Below are 16,333 nucleotides of genomic sequence, written 5' to 3'. Positions count from 1 at the left end.
AGAAGGGCTTTTCTCTCTGGGCTGTTCTTAGAGTCCTAGAAGACAGGTGCTGGATGGGGCCCATCTATGCCAGTCTCCACGTCATTAGGAGAAAGAGAGCTCCTTAGAGGATGATTGGCTTGGTCTAGGTCAGGATCCTGGATGGCTTTCCTCCCACACAATGTGGTGCCCACAGTGTTGTGTTTCTTTGCTTCCACTGGCAATCTTTAAGAGGTACCTTTGAGGTCTGCAAAAATAAATTTTAACGTAATTTACATTTTATGAACATTTTAACAAAGTTGATATTATAGGTTTTGTACTTTACCGGAGAGCGCTGTCCTATAATGAAGCAGTGGTGGCATTCAGAGAAATTATTTTTTCAAAGGAGAAAAGGGATCAAAATGTTAATACTGTTACCCTTAAAATCCAGATTTGGGTTAACTTTGATATACTGCATATAATATTTGCTGTGCACTGTATGAAGTGGCTGGTCACAGAAATCTAAGCCATCAGACTCCTCTTCGGTCACTAAAGCCAATGCATCCTAATGACATATGTCCGAAGCATTATGAATCTCGGGGGGGTGGGGAGCAGTCACATGAAAAAGAGTAAGTCTGTAGAGGAGATGTGTCTTCAGCCTAAACAGTGCCTGGCTCAACTGAATTCCTGGTTTTGATCAGTACATCGGCACTGTGACATTTAGAGCATTAGGCAGATAACGGTAGAAGTGGGAAATAGGGGACGAGGTTTTTCTCTGGTTCCATCTTAAGGCCCCTCATAATATCCACCCGACAGAGAAGTTTTGTAAGTACGTGACAGTTGAAGGACTCTTTTATGAGGCAGATGTTCTAAGACCCAGAGAAGTGAAATGGCCGTGTTTGGCACTGTATTAAGCATTGAGACATAAAAGATAATCCAGGCACTCTCCCTTCTCCCTTCTCCCTAATGTTCACTGCGTTCTCACCCCTAATGAGCGGAGAAGTGAATTTTTTTTTTAAAAGATTTTTTTTATTTATTTATTTGAGAGAGAGAGAATGAGACACAGAGAGCAGGAGAGGGAGGAAGGTCAGAGGGAGAAGCAGACTCCCTGCTGAGCAGGGATCCCAATGCGGGACTCGATCCCGGGACTCCAGGATCATGACCTGAGCCGAAGGCAGTTGCTTAACCAACTGAGCCACCCAGGCGCCCCTGGAGAAGTGAATCTTAACTTTTGCTTCTGGTGGATGAAAAGCATTTTCTGTTTCCATTTTATGCTTCCCTATGGCGGAAGAAGGCTGTTCAAGGGAGCTACTTTCTTTAGCAACCACCAGGTGTCAGCAGAGGACTTGAAACTCTTGGCAGCCTCTGGCCTTGGTTTTCTTAACTCCCTGAGGCCATCCCCCAATGGAACTTTTCAAAGGCGGTAGACCTCCCCTGGGCCCCCTTCTCCCAAATATTAGTGTCAAATGCTTTCTCCTCAAGATCACGTCACATTCATTCGCCTTCCCCTTACAAAACTAGCACTAGTCTCTCAATCTTTTTCTGATTCAAAGCTTTTAATTCTGTCTTTCATGGTGATGGTTCTACAGAGTAGAGAGGCAAGTGGGGTGGGGGTAGGGGAATATCACCAAGCTCTTGCTTTTCCTGCTGATCCCTTCCGCCAAATGGGTGGAGCGTGCCACACAGAGAATCAATCTTGGTGGCTCCAAACTGCGGGGGTTCTTGGAGTGTACAGGAGAGAGGGCCAAGCATCTTCACTGGCCCCACCATTTGCTTCCTCATGTAGCGCATATTTGGGACAGTGTGTTGATGGACAGGGGAGACCTTGGCAAGGTGGGTATTGATTTGTACCCTACTGCTTTGCTCCTGTTTCTCATCATGCCTCCTCACTTGGATGGCCGGGCTGGACAGGAAGCTGAGGCATTTGCTATAGGACATTGGGTGATAGGGTGGGACAGAACTTGGGAAAGGGCTCCTTTGGACACCCACGCTTCTTTCGAGCCTCATGAGGTGTCAGAAGAGGTGGCATTTAGGGGGCTGTCCGTTTGAACGAGTGGCTAAGCTATTGGAAAACTGAAGTTGAGCCGAGCTGGGAGATAGAGACACAAAGTCAACAACTGGCTTTAGCAGCTGTAGCTGCTGTGTCGTGTGGCCTGCCGGGGGTGGAGGGTAAAGCATAGCATGTAGCCCCAAGTCTGTTCCCTAAAGTAAGGGCCTGATTGATGCAAGGTCCTTGTAGTTTAGACATGCTGTGGCGATTTCCTTTGGACTGATCTGTGGGATTTGCCAAATCGCATTATTGCTAATTCCAGGAAATCTTCAGATTCTTCTGTTGTTTTATATTGAATAAAGCACTGTAAATAAGGCAATGTATCAATAGGGATTCAAAAATATTTTGAATGTTTTGCTTTTGTAGAGATTTTTGTTCTAACAGGGAAAGAAAATCATCTTGCTCCTTAAAACATCATGCAAAATGTCCTTAAAACGTACCGTATCCACACGTGCCATTGAAGAGGGTGGCCGACATTCTTAATGGCCTTATGCCCAGCTCGGCATTGGGTGGCGGCTCTCCGACCAGGCCTGGGAGGGCTCTGAGACCTGTATTAGCACAAACATGCATTTTTCAGAAACAGATTTAAAAAAAGGTTCATTGTTGTCGGCTAGACTTGCAATCCATGTGGTAACCACATATGGCTTTGTGTAAGGGCCAGATCTAATTGTACAAAACCCAAGTGTCTTTAGTCTGGGATGGCTTGAGTGACTGGTCTCCGACACTTCCGCTGCTTCAGGGACTCCTGAAGCAAGTGCCACTTGCCCACGGAAATACGAGTCTTCACATCCAGGCCACATCGAGGGTGTCGATTCTCACCTTCACAGTTTCATAGTCCCTTCTCTCCTCCCCTCCACCTTTTCAGATCACTGGGGTGATCCTGCTGGCTGTTGGAGTCTGGGGCAAACTCACTCTGGGCACCTACATCTCCCTGATTGCTGAGAACTCCACAAATGCTCCCTACGTGCTCATCGGAACTGGCACCACTATCGTGGTTTTTGGCCTGTTTGGATGCTTCGCGACCTGCCGTGGTAGCCCGTGGATGCTGAAACTGGTGAGTCTGTCACAACAGAATACTGCTCTTTGAATGACTTTGTGAAAAAATATAAATCACATGAAAGTGACATGGCCCTTCTTGAAGCCACCCACAAGTCAATATGCATGGACTCTAATTTTAGTCCAGACTCTTACCTAATCCACCCTTTAATCCCTTAGAGGGCAAAACAACCCCAAACACAGCCTGGCACAAAAAAATCCAGTTCTGGTCCCTCGAGGTAGGTGGTGACAAAGCAGCAGCCTGTGGTTCTCAGAAGCCATTTATATCCTCATGGCGAGATACCTTGGTCCAGTCTTGCATTCCTTCTTAGAAATCTCTTCAGGTGTGTGATGTGCAGCTTTGGTGGGCAAGGCAGCATCCCAAACATCAGCAGCCTTTTGGCTTCAAGTTCCCACTGGAGAAATACATTCTGCCTCCTTGAACTTGGCCATTCTTGGCTGCGTGGGCATGTTCTTCTCAACCTGTGCACCCCAGTTCAGCGCTATGGGAGTGGAGCTAAGCCAGAGCTTCCCCACTCAACAGAGGGTTGATGCCGTGCCAAATGTTGGCTATCAGGCCCAGGGCTGGGTGCCTTCACTGCAATAGGACACACACAGCATGATGTTTCCCAAAGGGTAAGGGGCAGGGTGTCATAAGGCTGTTACCATGATTCTTAAGTTTTTGGTAGACTCATTGCCTAATTGTCCACTCACCGCCCATGCTCTTCATCAGTGAGCATTAACATTAAAGGATTTTATAGATAAAAGGTACCAAGGGCCTCTCCTCAAAAGAACATTGTGTTTAAAGAGATTTCTTTCAGACGCCTCATTTTGTGAAAGGGGAGAGTGGAGAGTCCCTCAGTGCTGTGGTTAGCCCTAAGTTAGGGTGACATTTAATACCCTCTAGTGACAGATATGGGGGTGGGGGTGACTCACTCCAAAGGAACCACCTTCCAAAGTGGCACCGATTAGTCTCTCTTGACAACCTCATGGAGGTAGCGTTTGCTCCCGCCACTTCCATCCTGCAGACCATGCGGGAGGCCGATGCCCTGGCCAGCACGGGTTTTTCCAGGTTGGTGGAAAAGCCAGAGTGAGGCCACACAGAGGCATTTCTGCTGCTGTCACCTGCCACTCTATGCTAGCGCCCTGGGTCCACCTTCTAGGGTTTCTTACAAGCACACGGATGGCTTTTGGTCGAGTCCTCAACTCTGCATGCCTGCTTATATCACCTGGGCAGTTTTCGAAAAACACCTTCGCCAGGGGTCCCACCTCCGGCCAGCTGAACCAGGATTTGTGGCATTGGGGCCCTGGCATCACATTCTCCGAAAGCTCTCTAGAGGATTCGATGGTACAGCAAGCGTTGGGAGCCTCGCGTTTAGTGCAATGAGTAGCAAGGGGAGAATTTACTTCAGAGGCATAAAAAAGGAAGATGGCTAAGAATCTATCTGTCCAAACAAGAAGGAAGGGGACCTGGCTTAGGTCTTTAGTGGCAGGGATGTAGCTTCTTTGGGCCTCTGTCCCCACATATTAAAGAGTAGCATTGGACTCTGCTGAAGGCGGTTTCAAACCACTCTGCCATTTCCTCCTACCAATTGTGAGCTCACTAGCAGGTGAGCCTTTGGAGAGAAGTTTTGGAGGTTTTGTTTAGTTTTTGTCTTTGGTTTTTTAAAAAACACCAATTCCTTTTCTCTGCTAGATGCTGTACTGGGTGCATAACCTGCCCAGCTTCACCCAGCTAGTGTGGGGAGAGCTGGGATTGGACCCATAGACATCTCCTTCCAAAGCCAGGACTCTCTCTACTACAGTATTTTCACATGTGGAAAACTCGACCCCTATCACCTATATTTAGTACAAGCTTTCCCCAGTAGGCTTTTGGCCAAGGCCTTCTGAAGGAGAAGCAGCTGTTCTCTGGAAGCTCCCAGAAACAGGGAACTTCCCAGAGACAGGAAACTGCTGATCTGGCTGACAGGAGCGGAAGTCACTGATTAACTGTCAGTCTAGAATGTTATGGTCCTCATTTAACCTCATTAATTGCAAAACAACTGAAAATAACTATTTTCACTTTATGGAGGCCCAGGGTGGCTGCCTCTTTCCTAAGAGTTAGCCCACAACAAAGCTAGGATGTAAACCTAGGAGGACATCTGATCACGTAGTCAAATGTCCTTTTTCCCACCTGCCTCCTGACAGTTACTTTCCCACAGGACTTTCTGGTGGATTCTAGGCCTGGGGTGAGACTCTCTCTGGAGTCACATGTGCTTCTCATTGCATTTTGTACTAAGTTGAGAGACAGATGTCATGTACGCGGAGCATTCTACTCATAACTGTGTTTGCGATTTTAGGGGCTGTGCTTTAAGTGTGTGTAGAGACTTTTGTTAAGATTTCAAACAAAATTGGCCTTTTAAGCCAGCATTTTCTCCTTTTAACATGTGCTACTACCCAAGAAAAATAATTTATGTTGCTGTGCACATATGTACACTCTACAAATAAGTAACACGACCACGTCGAGTCTATCCAAATTCTACAGCATCACCTAGGACCATTGCAAACATTCAGGACTGTTGTATTTCATTTTGAGATGAGAAGGAACAGATTGGAAGACATATGCCTTGTAGGAAAAGGATCCCTTCTCTTTCCTTTTATCTGCTTTTCAAAGCCACAAAAATGGAAACCCTTAATGTCTCATAAGTACCATGTAATTTATCCCTGCATGCGCACTCACGTGAGCACACGCGCACACACACACGCGCATGCGCGCGCACACACACACAGTCAACTTGGAAAGAACAGGAAGCATGAAACAAATAAGAAGCACTAAGGGTTTTAGATACTTACAAACAATCGCGTAGCTTCCTTGCTTTTTAAAGGCTATCAACTCCACACGCTGTGCAGAATCAGAGAGGGAAGTAGGCCCCTGGCCCCTGCTCTAAGTGCTACACTCAAGGCTGATCACCATATTGAGGAAGAGTGTTGACCCATGTGCATTCTGGTCTTTCTGGCAGCATGAGCTTCATACAGTTGCAAAGGAAGGGGATCTGAAGCCATTTTAGGAGATGTGCTCAAGAAAACCGGAGGGATTTACTGAAACGAAGAGAAGCAGCGGGTTCACATCATGGAAGTGGTCACACATACGAAGGGCCCTTGTGTAGGAGCGAGGTTGGGCTGGTTGTCAGATCTTCTGAAAGCCATTCTAGCACCAGGGAGTGGAAGTTACAAGTAGGCAGACTGTGGCCAAGAGAAAGGAAGTCCTCCCAGCAATGGGAAAGCTTGGAAACTGAATGGGCCGCTAGGGGTACACGGGTGGAGGGACTATGCTAAGCTTGCAGAAGCCAGATGAAGGGTGCCCGCAGACGTCAGCTGACCATCCTGGGGAAGGTGGTATGAAAGACCCCCAGACAGGGCAGAACCGTGAACCTCCAGAGTACTTGTTTTTTTTCCCCCAGAGTACCTTCTTGCTCAACAATTCTAACATCAAAAATAGCGGATACCTGAGTTATAAAAAGCCCTTCCAGATTTCTCCTGGTTGAGCTGAGTCTCCGGATGAGCTCTCCTCAGCATGTGTGGCCCAAAATGCTTATGCATATTAAATAGACACATTTCTATATTGAGGCTCATGTGGGGAAATCTGGACAAGAGTATTTTTAAACTTTTCCTCAACTTTGTCTGGGGGATATGAGGATTTGTGTGATTCCCTGTGATGGAGAAGTCACCTACCCCAAAGGAGCACTCGTCCCAATCCTAACGTGTCTGCCTTTGTCCCCGTGTGCTTGATTTTCAGTATGCCATGTTTCTGTCGCTGGTGTTCCTGGCTGAGCTGGTAGCTGGCATTTCTGGGTTTGTGTTCCGTCATGAGGTGAGTGTACACAACGTAGAGAACTCGGTTGGAGGGTCTTTGGGAGGAGGATTTTTGAAACCTCTCGTAATGTGTGAGGGGCACATAGAGGCCAGTTGGCATCTCCAGTGGTATCGCTGTTTTCCAAATGTCACTTCATAGGGGCTGAAATGCCAATAAAAATCTAAATGCAGGAATTTCACCAAACTCAAAACCTTAGTTGTTGATCCGCATTCTATTTTGTGATATAGCTCCTGCAGGAAATGATTCTCTACCTTGTTTTAAAGCAGTGACCTTTGGTGTCGATCAAATATACTCCTTTTAAAATAGCAGCCTCAGCAAGGCACAAGTGGGTGTCTATAAACGAGATTTCTGTGACTGCTTGATTTCCCCCAAATAGCCTACGCTCCCCACTTCCCTCCTCAGAGCGCTGGGGGCCGCCCCTTGCCAACTGGAGGGTAGAGGCCAAGCCCAGGAGCGAGGAGCCCTGCTACTCTGTGTGGTGCCAAGGGCAATAGAGAGGAGGGCTATCATGATCTGAAACCCCTACATGGCTTTGTTTCTAATTGACACGTAATAGTTTAGACTTCGGAGGCTGGAGAAAAAGAATTCTGAGTACTGTTTTGTGATCGTAACTGTGGTTTCAAGGACATGGCTGGCTGTTTTGTATCCTGTGTGGCCCTCCTCCCATGGACTGTCACTGTGGATGCTCTGTTAAGACAATGGGTAGACACTCAGGCAGAGATGAGATGCCCTCATGCTGTCTGTAGCCACCACGGTGTCCCCTGTCAGATGTGTATAGGGGTGACAGGTCAGACAGAGTACGCGCTACAATAAAGCACTAGCGCTAACTCCCCCCGCAGTCCGTTATTGTACCCTCTAAATAGCAGTAAAGCCAGAAGTAGAGATGCGTGTGTTAGAAAGGAAAAACAAAAGAACAGCAAGATAAAGGTGGAAAACGCACTGAGGCTGTTGAACGCCTGGCATGATCTGTCCCAGACCCTGCTTCTGTGCTTGGCCAAGTTCAGTTCCCAGTGAGCTTGCTCGTGGCACTTTCTGCCCCTTTTTCCCATTGCTCTGGTCTTCCCCTTTCCGGAGGTGCGATCCCGGGTGTCAAGGCCGACTTCTAGAACCTATTTTGTATATGGGTGCTGCATCTGGAATTAGATTCCCCATTCCTATTGTCAGGCGAGGTGAAACCTGATGAAGTCCTGGCCTCCACAGCCCTAGAGGTGCCCCCCAACACGTGTGTGAACTCCCCAGTCACAGCTGAGCCCTTGCCCCCTCTCCTCCCACGTGCTGCAATGACTGGGCTCCCTGGGGGGTGGGGAAAGGGATACCCAGGGCCTGGGCACCCTCATCTACCTCACCTCTGTGCATCTGACACACTGAGGTGAGTGGTGGGGGGGGTGCGAAGCCACCCTTTGCCCACCAGCAAGGGGCTTGTTTCTCCTGTGGAAGTCCTCAACGTGGCCCAGGGTCTATTCCGTGTGCACCTGCCCACCCCACAGAGACAGTGCAGGTGCAGTGAAATGAAAGGACACAGCCAGGTGTGGTATCTACCTTGGCTTAGAAGCTCCATGTGACTAGTGTCCACTGATCTCTTGTAACTAACTGTACCATGGGCAGAGCGCCTGGTATTTCAGCAAGGAGCATGCCTCTGTAAGAGAGTCACCGTACTTAGCCCAAAGCTTCCCACCAGGCAATTAGTGACATTTGCTGTCCTCCCACCCCAGAGTCGTTTCAGCAATCGGGGGCAGTCTCACCAGACGTGGGGAGTTGCCTGGTAACACACCTGATGCTCCCCGTTCAGCAGGTTTCCAGGGGAACAGAGCTTGAAAGTTAACCCACGGCCAAATGTGCTGCCAGAGGAGGAGGAAGGGTTTTGTGAACTACCCCGTAACAAGAAAAGTTCACGTCCCTCTGCCTCTCTTTCTGGCCTCAATAGAGACAGGTTAAGTGCAGGTTGGTTTTGCCCTACTCCTGTCTGCCAGAACAGGGATCCGTGTCTGGTCACAGCGCCATCAGTCTTCCTGCCTTCCAGTGGCCTGCCCTTTGTTATTCTTCTGAGCGAGGGCAGGAAAAGTTACAGACAGAAAGGTGGCCATCAGTCAATTCGAAGAAAATCAGGAGAAAAGCCAGGCCTGAGGTTGGGGCTCACTGTCACACTCTTTCAGAAACTGGCCACGTCAGTGGGTCATTTCATGAGGCGGGCTTCTTCCTCTGGATTGGGGATGAGGAAAACATTTTTTTTAAAAAAAATTCCTGAGCTAATAAATCCCTCAGCGAATTTTCTGAGATCTTTTGTCTCAGAAGACAGGGCATTCCCTCCGTGGCCTACATTGATTCAGAGACTTTTCAGAAGAAGCCATTTTGGGGGTAGAAGTTGGTATGAATCTGAGTCCGTTTGGGTGGCGGTGGACCAGAACCACATTCCTCCTGCCTTCCACAGATCAAGGATACCTTCCTGAGGACTTACACGGATGCCATGCAGAATTACAACGGCAATGATGAGAGGAGCCGGGCGGTGGATCACGTGCAGCGCAGCGTAAGTGACATCAGGCCTTAGACTTGGGGGCTGCTGGGGGCATGGGCCCATCAGCACTTGCTACTGATGACTGTCCTTCAGTTCCATTTCTAAGAGTTCGCACCCAGTGCTCATCTAAGGTCCAGGTGTCCGGGTAATCAGCATCAAGAGGGACCAGTACCTGTGGCTTTTCTTTCATCAGGATGAATTATGAGCATCCCAAGGAAAGCTAGCTTGCCCTTAATATCCAAAGTCTTGGAAAGGAGGCGATGAGTGACCTTCCTTAGCATTGGCTCCCAAAGGCTGGCATTCTAGAAGTGGTGTCTTTAGGCTGAGTGGAGAGCTCCAGTGAGCTGTGTTTCCTGGTGTGGGCAGTGTAGTGGGGGTGGACAGTGCATCTGGGAGAAGCCGAGGGTCTGGCAGGAGTGGGACTGCCCCAGGCTGCCTGGTGCTTTGTAGAGGAGGTGAGAGAAGTAGCTGCCCCCTTCCTGGAGGTGCTCAGGGGGTCAGGTGCTGGTGCTCAAGCCTCACGGCCCATCTGGATCACCTGGGGAGCTCTTTGGTTGGTGGCGGGGGGGAGGGGGTTGCATGTTTTGTTTTGTTTTTTACTTCAGTAGCAGTATTTTTTTTTTTTTTTGGCATTTTGATAACATTCCAAACTCAACAGAAAAGTTGCAAGAAGAGTATAAGGAACTGTATGCCCTTTACCCAGATTCAGTAATTCATTTCTACTTTTGCCCCATTTCCTTTAACATTCTCTATGTCAGGGGTTGGCGCACTTTTTCTGGAAAGGGTCCTGTGGTCACTATTTTAAGTTTTGAGGGCCGTGCTGTCAGTCTGTAAAGGGCTAGGCATGGCCGTGTCCCCCCAAAACTTGGTTTACAAAAGCAGATAGCGGGTGGGCTATAGTTTACCAACACCAGCTCTCTCTTCCTCTTCCCTCCTTTCTCTTCCTTCCCCCCCCCCCGCCCCCAATCCATTTACTATTGGCATAGCTCCTGTGACCTATAAGCCTTAAAAAGAGCTCTTTAAAGCCATTTTTGTCTTGGCTTCCCCATCCATGAGCCGGATTTAGTCGCTCCATACCTATAAGAGCGGCCAGCCCACATAGGTGATGTCAATGTGGAACCAGGCCCGAGAAGCCCTGCTTTACTTTGTGGACATGGTAAGGAAGCCAACACAACATGCAGTCTCGGACTGACTTCCTTCTCTCGGTTCAGTCGGGCTTCCCAGGGAGTATGAGCATTAGTGGAACCCCAGCTCGCCTTTACTCACCAAAGCTGTGCCTGTTGACTTGGGGCCTTGGGCCGAGTTTCTCATTTAAACGGCCTGGGGCGCTGAGGCGGAGGACCATGGTGTCTGTGACCCACACACTTCGGGTCTTTCCCTTTGCCCCTTGACAGCTGAGCTGCTGTGGCGTGCAGAACTACACCAACTGGAGTGCCAGTCCCTACTTCCTGGAGCACGGCATCCCCCCGAGCTGCTGCCTGAACGAAACCGACTGCAATCCCCAGGACCTACACAATCTGACTGTGGCTGCCACCAAAGTGAACCAGAAGGTAGGCTTCCTCTCACCCCTGACGGCATCCGTGGTGAATGTTTGGGGGCGGAGCGGGGGGTGGGGGCGGTGGGGCTTTGGGTGGATTTGTTTCTGTGAAACTGGGACACATGGGTTAGAAATGGTAGTCTAGGCGAGCGTGCAGGATCTTTCCCCGTGGCCCTTCACCGCCTGGGACAAGGCACCCGAAGCTGTCCCCTTCTGGAGGGGCAACTGTGACTCAGCAAGAACCGACCAGGCACAGGGAGGGAGGTTGAGCAGCCGTTCCTGCTCACCTGGTGCTGGTGTCAGACAGGGAATGTGGCCCTTCTTCTTTCTGGCTGTCTTTCTTCTGCTTAATCTACCTTCTAAACATGGACTTATTCACAGCTGGATGCCAGTCCTTAGCAGGAAGGGGGACGAGAGTTGACAGACAACATCTGCTTCTGCCAGGAGGGTAGCCTTTATTTGAGGGTGCTCTCCGCTCTAGGAAAAGAAATCAGCAACTCCACTTCAACTCACTGTCAGCATCTTGAGTCCCAAAGAAATCAGAGAGAGAGAGCGAGGCGGGGAGAGAGAGAGAGAGAGAGAGAACTGGCTAGAAGAAATTGGAAAGGTAATACATTGTGAAAATGAGGGAAATAAAATTTCAGTCGCCAGAAGGAAGACCAATTCTGTCTTCCACTTCACAGAGAATATGGCAAAGGCGTGATAAAACGTGTATGAAGTGTGTCCGTATTCTTAAACACTTCGAGAAATGCCACATAGAAAATATGTTTTGGTAAAACAGAAGGGAGGGAAAAAAACCAACCCTGCTGTTGACTTTACCTGCTGTTATGCAGCCATCAGGTAAATTTTCTTTTCTTACTCATAAAATTCTATTCTTCCAAGGTCTTCAACACTTGACGTGATCTGGGCCAACTGCTGAATAATGCATAGAAGATAGCCATCCTCTCAAGATGAGACTGTTAAGAGACAGTTTCTGTATTCTTACCCATTTAATGTTGGTATTTGTAGCATAAATGCTGCAGGGCATTGTTGCCATTCTAGAGGCTCATTTTGTCATCCTGGGCTTATTACTTGCTATTGGTGCGATGAGAGGTAATAAGATGTTCCGTACTGACCGCTCCTTGTCTTAGCTAAGAAGACATCTGTTCCTCTTGGAATTTTCTTAAGAACCCAAAGGTTGAGGCTTCCTTTGCCTCTCATCGGTAAGGTGACTTCTGGTCTCTTCAGGGGCATCCCCACTGAGCCCCCGGAGATGTCCTTAGGCTGCCATTTTACGAAGCACTGAGCATACCCAGCTCCAACGGATGCTCCAATTTATAAAAGGCAAGAAGCACTTTAAGGCAGTGACGTTTGGGCACGACAGAGCCTCGGGAGGATTTTTGTAGAAGCAGCAACCATCAGCCCGGGTAGTCTTTTTTTGACCCCCAAGCTTCCTTTTCCTTTGTGAAAGCTGGGGATCTAGAAGTCAGGAGCATGGGCTCTGGCGTCCGACTCCAGTTTAAATCCTGGTTCAGCCACCTGCAAGAGGTGACCTTTCTCAGTCTTATTTTCTTATTTTTCTCAGCTGTAAAAGGGAGATGATCATTCCTGCCTCTTAGGATTGATAGGAGGACTGAACGAGATAAAGTAGCTAAAGCACAGGGCCTGGCCCCGGAGTAAGGACCGGAGAAATGTTAAGTGTGATGTTCAATGTCAACTGCAATGTAAACAGCACCAGGGTGATGGTGGAGTTTGTCTCCCTCTATATACCACACTGTCCTTTATTAGGAATGATGCAGCAAGTCCTCAGAGGGAAGATCTTTTGTTAGTCTTCAAAAGCTAGTTTAGAGTCCTATCCTATAGTGCATCTCTATGATCTTTAGAATTACTTCCAGAAAGAAAGATAGGGTAGCATTTTTTTTTTCATTTCATTCATTGATAACCTGCAAACTGACCTCACTCCCTGCCTCCCCACCACACCCCCATCCTGCTTGATTTACATTTTCCTGGGTACCTCAGATACCTGGAAAAGGGGCTTAACTTCTCCAACCTGGCTTTCTCTGTGGAGAGAAAGTGAGTAAAGACTGAAATTTGTCTACTGAGTCTCATTAGATGTTCCCATTTCATTCCCACGCGGAACTCTGGGACAAATGAAGGCCCGGGTCTGAGTCTCAGATGCCTCACTATAAAAGGCAGGCGATAGGGCTGGGATGAATACACTAATAGTAGATGCTCATAAATGTTAGCCCCCCTCTTCTGACTCCCTCTCCCAGGAGGCTTAACTACTGCCCCCCTGTAGTTCTACGGAATCCTCTTGTTTGGAATACATGCATTCTAAATCCTTGCCGATCTTTTTGTGTCTTGAACCCTATGATTTAATGGCACAGAAAGATGACTCTTGGCTCTCACCTGGCAGCCTGAGAAACCTGCCTTGTATAAGTCACTGGGAGAGAGCGGGAGGGAGGTGAGACTAGCTAAACAGGATGTTTATTGTTTTGTGTAGGGGATGGGATTTATTTTGGTTTTGCCAGCAGGATGTTGAAATATCTGCAAGTTCACATGGCTGACAGCACTGACTGAGCCCCTACTCCATCGGAATTCTTGACATTTTTAAAGAGCAAGGGCAAGAGGGATGTTTCCCATTGGTGACTGTGTTGGTTTCAACATGCAGAGAGGGCGAGCAAAGGACCTGTTCTGTTTCTGGATGTTTCCTAGGACACTTAGCAGGTCTCTGTAGGTTTCTCTCACACCTGATCACCAGGCTTTCATTTGAGGAAATGAAAAGAGATTGTTGTGGGCAGATAAGATCATGGTGTAGTGGGGAATGTGAGGTGGAATGCAAACATGGCCTTGCTATCTACAGATCTGAGCTAAGACCTGGAGAATGGGCTCAAGGGTCCGCCTGGTGAGTAACAGAGGAATCCAGAGATGGAAAGCATTGATTTCAACCTTGCTCTTACACTGTTTAGAAAACGACAAAGAAGTGAAATCACTTTTATCTTCCCATTTTAAGGAACCCTCCTACTGATAGGATTATCTTCTTTGGAGTGAAAAGCCATGGGAGAACTTTTCTTCTAGAAGGGTGCTCCTCAAGCTTTAAAGGGCCGCTGAAACATCTAGAGATAGTGGTCACATTCATTAAAATTCATTAAAAAATGAACAACCCAGGGATTTGGCGATTCTGATGGAGGGAGTCTGGAGCGAGGCCTCAGATTCTGCATTTCCAGCAAACTCTTGGGGGCTGCTGCTGCCCCTGGAAGAGCCCCACTTTGAGGAGCAAGGTTGAGAGAGAACGATTTTGTCACAGTTGCACTAATGGCGGGGACCGCATGTTTCCGGTTTCTCCTGCTGGTTGGAGTGGGCTTATCAAAAATGTGATTGACTCTGCTCCGAGTCTCCTACAAATGGAACAGAAATCATACATCAGAAAAATATATTCCACTTACATGCAGAATCAAAGTTCATAGGAAAAATATCTATGCCAAGATATATTGCAGAGTAAGAAAGTCACCCACCTCGCTTTTCTCTGGTCTTTATTGTTGGGTTTGGGTTTCCATATCTTGAGGTGACCTACCACTGGCGTTGGGCTGAATGAACTTCATCCCTCCACCCGACCATCACCAGGATGGGGGAGAAGATACGGTCATGATGGCCACCTGGGCAAAACGTGGTCTTAGCTGCTACCATCCAGGAAAGCGTTCCAATATCCATCTCTCCTCTCGCCTTGAATTCTTCCTAACCCAACCTGCTCGCCCTTCCACTACCTTTTGGAAAGTAGTGTGATAGATACTTTCACTAGTAAAAATGAAATCAGCCAGCAGTCTTCTACTACAAAGGGAGAATCAAATTTCAGAATTCCTCATGAGCAGAAACATATTTCCTTTCCCACCCGCCCCCGGCCTTCAAATTTGCATCAGCTAACCAAGGAGTATAGTTGGCCCATTGCATTGAAAACACGTATCAAAGCTCTGCTGCTAAGTTAATGCACTTCTCCTCTGCAGACAGACTGCAGATGCATAAAATATCACTTATTAGGAGGTACAGCGCTGGTAGAATTGTCATAAGCTCTGAGAAATGTTAAATTGCTAAATTTTGAATTTCAATATGGGAGACGTGGTTTTTTGTGGTCTTCAGATATTATTGCAATTTAGTGTGCCTTTCTTGATAAACAAAAGTCCTTTTTACCCTGTTTATGAAATTAATGTCTTGATTTTTGCAGACTTTATACATTCAAGTAGAAGCCGTTTTTCAGAAAACTGGAAAAAGACCATGTCTTCTGAGACAGTATAAGTCAGTTCAGAAATCTAGGCTGACTTGGCCCAGTTTCAAATAAATATACATATAAACACACAGACACACAGACACATAGACACACACACATACACACAGACACACACACAAACACACACGAGTTCGACCTGTCAGGCATTTAAGAGGAAGAGTCAGCTTTTGCCTTTGCATTATGGGTGATACACAAAATTTGGTGTTTCCTACATGGACTAGGCTGATAAAATGTAATCCTGGATAACAACAGCAAAAAAACTTGTTTAGCAACATGGTTGAACTCCAACCATATCATTTATTTTAAAGAAAGGTGATTCACTTTATCAGTATTACACTAACATTGAAATTGGTAAAATGGGTGTTGGTTTTAATCACATTTCACATTTGGAGATTTCATGGTATGAAAGGGAAATTCACTTCATTTTATGGATGAAGTTATTGACCTCTAGAAAGGAGAAGTGAGGGGTGCCTGGGGGGCTCAGTCGGTTAGGTGTCTCTTGGTTTCTGCTCAGGTCATGATCTCAGGGTCGTGCAGGGAGTCTGCTTGAGATTCTCTCTCTCTCTTGCTCTCTCCCTCCCCTACCACTCCCCCCACCCTCTCTCTCTCTCAAAATAAATAAATAAATCTTAAAAAAAAAAGATGTGACTTGTTCAAGGTCACATAGTAAATTTATGGAAAAGATGACTTTAAAACATAGGTTTTTCCCTGTTAAAAAATAAACTTAATGGTCTCCTTGGAAAGAACCCCAAGACACCTTAAAGGTGGCAGGCACTCAAACACCCCCCTGTGACCTGACAATTTCACTTTATTTTTCTAAGATTGTATCACTTGTTGTCAAAATGCTAGTAACCATGTTTATTATGCTGAGTCTTTCTATGCAAGGATGTGGAATGCCTCTGTGTGGTTGGAGTCTATGGGGTTTGCTTCATAGGTCTGACAGATCTGCTGCTACACCAAATCCTACCACTGAAACATTTCTGGATGAAACTACATATCTGGGACTTGCTTTAAAATAATCCAGCCAGGGGAGGAGAGTTGAGGAGATTTAAATGAAACCAGATTGGCCACATGTTCATTGTGAGGTTAGAGAAAGAGTCACTTGGCGGGGGGGGGGGGGGGGGGGG

The 16,333-nt window shown here is 47.4% G+C and overlaps 1 protein-coding gene across 1 annotated transcript in view; it reads left to right on the top strand.

The window, feature by feature from the left end:
- The window catches only part of TSPAN7 (tetraspanin 7), a 125,600-nt gene that overhangs the window by 100,247 nt on the left and 9,020 nt on the right, over window positions 1-16,333 (top strand). The window contains exons 2-5 of the mRNA XM_081808994.1: window positions 2,874-3,062; window positions 6,819-6,893; window positions 9,325-9,420; window positions 10,803-10,959. Of these exons, the coding sequence (XP_081665120.1) occupies window positions 2,874-3,062; window positions 6,819-6,893; window positions 9,325-9,420; window positions 10,803-10,959 (517 nt within the window). The remainder of the gene's footprint in view (window positions 1-2,873; window positions 3,063-6,818; window positions 6,894-9,324; window positions 9,421-10,802; window positions 10,960-16,333) is intronic.

This window comes from Leptonychotes weddellii, chromosome X (assembly GCF_054177405.1).
Source record: "Leptonychotes weddellii isolate Sample4059 chromosome X, ASM5417740v2, whole genome shotgun sequence".
Taxonomy (NCBI): domain Eukaryota; kingdom Metazoa; phylum Chordata; class Mammalia; order Carnivora; family Phocidae; genus Leptonychotes; species Leptonychotes weddellii.
Note: the sequence above shows the minus strand (reverse complement) of the source record. Positions and strands in the feature narration are given on the sequence as shown.